The sequence below is a fragment of the Lathyrus oleraceus genome, chromosome 4 (assembly GCF_024323335.1).
Source record: "Lathyrus oleraceus cultivar Zhongwan6 chromosome 4, CAAS_Psat_ZW6_1.0, whole genome shotgun sequence".
NCBI lineage: Eukaryota > Viridiplantae > Streptophyta > Magnoliopsida > Fabales > Fabaceae > Lathyrus > Lathyrus oleraceus.
The window spans coordinates 472,135,087-472,140,414 of NC_066582.1; the positions used below are offsets into that span (position 1 = coordinate 472,135,087).

The 5,328-nt window shown below is 29.5% G+C and overlaps 1 protein-coding gene across 1 annotated transcript; it reads left to right on the plus strand.

The window, feature by feature from the left end:
- Positions 1-998: 998 nt before the first annotated feature.
- Positions 999-1,783, plus strand: LOC127076223 (auxin-responsive protein SAUR78). Its single transcript, XM_051017812.1, has one exon. The coding sequence runs from the start codon at positions 1,193-1,195 to the stop codon at positions 1,568-1,570; it is 378 nt and encodes a 125-aa protein (XP_050873769.1). The 5' UTR covers positions 999-1,192; the 3' UTR covers positions 1,571-1,783.
- The last annotated feature ends 3,545 nt before the right edge of the window (positions 1,784-5,328 follow it).

Sequence of the window (5,328 nt, forward strand, 5' to 3'; positions counted from 1 at the left end):
CAAAATAAATTTGAAATCTAAGATATGTTCTTCCAATCTAATTTAAATTATTCGGAATTTCGGTGTGTGTCGTGTTTATATGTTTTTGAGAGAAATACTTGTTAAGCACAATGGCAAATGATAGTTATTTAAAGACACACACATAAATAATACTCTTTTTAAAAAGAAAAAAAATTGTCCATAAATATCTCTCTATTTTTTACAATGTAATATCAATTAATTTTTATTAATTTTATTTATAATAAAATAAGGATGACAATTTACTATATTCACACAAAAATACTTATAATAAATAAATAAAAAATCCATAAAATAAATACAAATACAAATATTTATTAAAATAAACGAATATAAATACAGGTATGAATATTTTAATCCTCAATCCGATCTCATATATCCATACAATATATATTTTAATTAAAATTATGGATATTAAATAAATTTATGAATATTTAAATACTTATAGAGTACCAGCATAACTATAAATACGATTATGAGCTTAAATACAAAACTACATATATAATATAACGAGAATTTTACCATTAACATTTTTACTAATAAATATTGTTTACACTAGAATGATTTTATAAAATTATTATATTTATTTATTCAATTACTATATTTTTTAGTTATATAGTAATTAAAAAAGACTTTTATTTTAAGAGGAATGAAATACATAATTTAATTATTTTAAAATGATACATTAGTTTAGTTGATTAATTTTTTATGAGTGTGTATCTAAATATTCTGTGTCTAAATGTTATGCTCAAACACTCTATTTTTAAACCCATTTTGTTGGATAAACTCGGAACTAGAATGGTTTGATCAAAATTAAATGGTGTCAAATTACTCATTAGCTGAATGTAGACAATTTCTAAAATCATAAAATCATAAAGATAAGTACCTAAAAAAAGGGCAGACATGTAAAAACACAAGAAAACTTTGCCAATCCCAAAAACCTCTCGCAATATGCCAACAAAATAGCAAATGGTTTTTCATTTCCCCCAACAAATTTCACATTCTTAGCTGTGTTCTAAACAGTGGGCCATGCACGTGTTTACTCCCTCACTTCCCATCATCATCATCACTCTCTTTATAACGAAACTCTCTCCCCCATCTTCTCATCACTCCTCTCACCATTTCCACTTTTTCTCATTGACACATTTCATCAAACACCTTCTCTTCTCCCAAAATGGCCAAGCTTGCAAAGCTAACAAAACTCAAATCCGCCATCAAAAGATGGCCATCGTTAACCAAACTAACCCGCACCAGCAGCTCTGTCTCTTCCTCCTCCAAGCAACACGAACACGAACAACAACAACAACAAGACCTTCACGCTGTCTACGTCGGAAAGTCGCGGCGACGGTATCTCGTGAACGCTGAAGTTGTTCAGCACCCGGTTTTTCAGGAGCTGGTGGATAGGTCTTGTTGTGAGGATGGTGCTGTGGTTGTTTCTTGTGAAGTTGTTTTGTTTGAACATTTGTTGTGGATGCTTGAGAGTGGTGGAAATGAGACGCAATTGGGATCCATGGATGAACTTGTTGAGTTCTATAACTGTGGTGCATGTTGATTATGCTTTGTTGACATAGCTAGCTAGTAATAACAGTAAGTAACTGACTTCAATTGTTTTGTTTTCTTGTGGTGATTCAAAAATAGGTGAAGTGGTCAATTGAGATTGATTAAGTGTATTTAAGTGGTTTTATTTTTATATATATATTATACTATTGCCATGAGCATTGTGTAAACATAAATTATGATTCTGATGTACTTTTTTTCAACTTAATGAGCTCTGAGTTATCTATTTGATTTTTTCATTTTTTAAATCTCAATTGCACATTTATTAAGAATGAGTGCCAATTGTCATCAAGTCTTGTTTCAACATGATATTGATATGGTTAGATTTTCTTCTTCTACTTTTTATTAGCATTGTATGTATGTATTAAAGATTATACAGAAATGTAAGAAGGGTAAAAGTACAATAAATTCTGGCGCTATGGTTTTTTAGATGATAAAATTAATTATTTTGAAAAATTTATTTATTATTTGAGGAGATACAATATTATTATGATATTATTATACATGAATCTTTGCATTCTTTGTAAAAGATTATCTACTTTTGATGTTAAAAAATAAAACGTGTAAAAGACAAATGGAATGAAAATATATTAATTGTCGGAGTATATTTTCTCATATTTAACCATCTTATTTAAATTAGATTTGAGACTTTATCTCACAATAAAACCTCCAACTCTAATTCTCACTAGTCACGAAATCTCAGTCAAGTTTACACATGTATGATTCTCTCATACCCACTGTTGGCCTAAGTGTCGACCTTCCCTTCCGTGGGTCAATAAAAAATTTACAGGCGTCTCTTTCTTCATAGATATTCTACCCTTCCAAAATATATCAATTAAGATATCTTTAATAAAGAAACATTGGGTCTTTATGAATAGCATCCACATTTGATCAAGAACAACACACACGAAGTGAAAGAGACATTATATATTTATCCAAAATTTTAAGGTGATAGGTGTACGAGTTTTCTCACTTATAAATTGTTCATCCTCCACTTTTCTAAACGATGTGGGACTTCCAGCTCAACCTTGTACACATCAATCATTCACTCAAGTGTGAGTCCATCAACTATGTTCTCATTCAAGCGAATACTTTTTCCATCCACATACCCTTATACTGCCGTTGTGGCACTTCAACGGGACATGTCGCTTGACCATCGCCTTGTCAGGAAGACTTTCGATACAAGGAGTCAGTCCCTTAATTGAACCACCGGCTCTGATACCATTGTTAGGTCATCATAAGAAGCATCCACATTTGGTCAAGAGCAACACACAAGTGAAAGAGACATCACATATTCACCAAAAACCTTAATGTGATAGGCGTCAGAATCCCCTCTCTTATAAAATGCTCAACCTCCATTTTTCTAATCAATGTGAGACTTCCAATCCATACTTGTATACAACAAGTCTTGCGACAAACAGGACAAACCTCATTAATATGAAATAGGGGAATGATAATTCAATATTTAAATATATTATGATATTCTACTGGAGACATATGTTGGCCTAGTCCACCAACAGGAATAACAAAGAGAAAATTTTGAGTATTCGCTGCTTGTAAATAACCTAAACCTATTTTATGCTGCTTGTAAATAACCTAAACCTATTTTATGCATTGTGATCATGTCAAACTTTACATCTATGTTCTGAACATTTTTACTAAAAGAACATTTGTCAAAATATCTTATGTTTTATGAAGGACAATGTTTTTATTAATAAAAATTATTAAGGTCAAAATCTAGAATCACAACACTAAGATCATATCTCGTTGTTTCTCAATATATGATTCTATAATATATAAAATTAAGATTGAACATTATTTTTCGATTTTGAATATACAATCTCACACATTTATAATAATTATTAATTATTAATATGTTGATTATGCTAAAAGAATTACAGTAAATTTTTTTTAATTACATTTAACGGATTATTATTTCAAAAACAGTAAGTTTGCTTATTTTTAAATAATCATATGTGACTTCATTTTCAAATATATTTGATATCTGAGAAGTACTTTTAATTATTAAAATATCATTTAAAAGTATTATAAATATGGTTTTTATGATTAGAAATTATGAGACTTTTGATATCTTGAAATCGATTTTAAATTCGCAATATAACCATTTTCACTAGATTGCTTATAAAAAAATTCCTCTAGATTTTCTCTTTAAAAAGGAAGAGGAATTATGATATAGTTTATTTATTATCTAAAGTGATTAGATTGGAGCAATACTAAATTCTAACTAGTACAAGCAAGAGAATATAATATGCATGATAAACCCCAAGTACCCCGAGTGCAAGCAAACTTTAAACTTTCTAAAAAAAATCATAATTGTATGCAACATATAAACCCTACAATTTCTTGAAGCATTCTAATTAGACCGCCACAATATGCACACAATTCTTTTTTTATTATTATTCTAAAATATAATATTTTTATCCCGTTAATATTAGAACAAGCAACCACAAAGTTGGTGAAATTTAGAATGAATAACTTTGGATATGTGGAGAATGAAAGAGGAGAATAGAGAGAAAGAAAAAATTAATGGTGAGAATGAGTAATTTCATTAATTAGGGTGAGAGTGCACCCTACACATTTATATACAAATTACACGATGATTGAAATGTAAAATGACCAAGTACAATAGCAGAAAACACAAAAACTCGGGGTTATAATCGGTTACGCCAAACAGGTAACCGGTTACACCTGACATTGAAATTAAAACAAATTAATTCAGTTTTAGTGGTAATCGGTTACACCATTTATGATAACTGGTTACCCCTACGAAAACTTAATTCTCTGGTACTAGAATGCATGTTGTAACACCATTTATGGTAACTGGTTACCCCTACGAAAACTTCAATTCTCTGGTACTAGAATGCATGTTGTAACACCTTAATCCCCGACTCAACATTTAAACAAAATAGTTTGAATAAAATCAAATATTAGAGTGTCACAAAAACGTAAAACTTCAAAAAATCAAATAGTCATGCAAAAACACAACGGAAATTAAACAAAGTTCAACATAAAGTCTCAACAACAACTCCAACAAGACAAAACAAAACATCACACAATGATAGAAGACATTTCATCCCCAGTGTTACATATCATAGCGACTCCTCTAAGACCCAATGATAAAATCTAAAGGGGCGTAAATGTCGTCCCCTACTCAGTAGCTACTTCTGCACCTGATTGTTTGTACTCCCGAGGAGCACAGATGCCACAACAACAACTAGGGGGTGAGAATATATCTAACAATTATTAACGGTGAATAACATCAAGACAAGATAGTAATCACGAATATAACTAATTAATCATATTAGTTATTATTTATTTATTTAATTAATATCATATGAATATTAATTTAATTATTTAATTTGAGTGAATTATTATTATTATTATTATTATTATTATTATAATAATAATTATTATTATTATTATTATTATTATTATTATTACTATTATTATTATTATTAAAAAAATAATGATAATATAGTAAGTTAATAAAATAATAGGATTTATAATAAAAATATAAAAGGGGTATTGGAATAGAAACTCACTACATAACATTTAGGGAGAAAAGAGGATAAGCAGAGAAAGAGAGAAGAAGAGGTTAGGGCTCAAGGGGAGATTCACATTTGTTGAAGGTTAAAGAAGTTATTGCTAGGAACTCTAAGGTAAGGGTGCAGTTCTGATTATCTAAGGGTTAACATGATGATGGTGGGTAGATTATGCCATGTAGATTTTCTG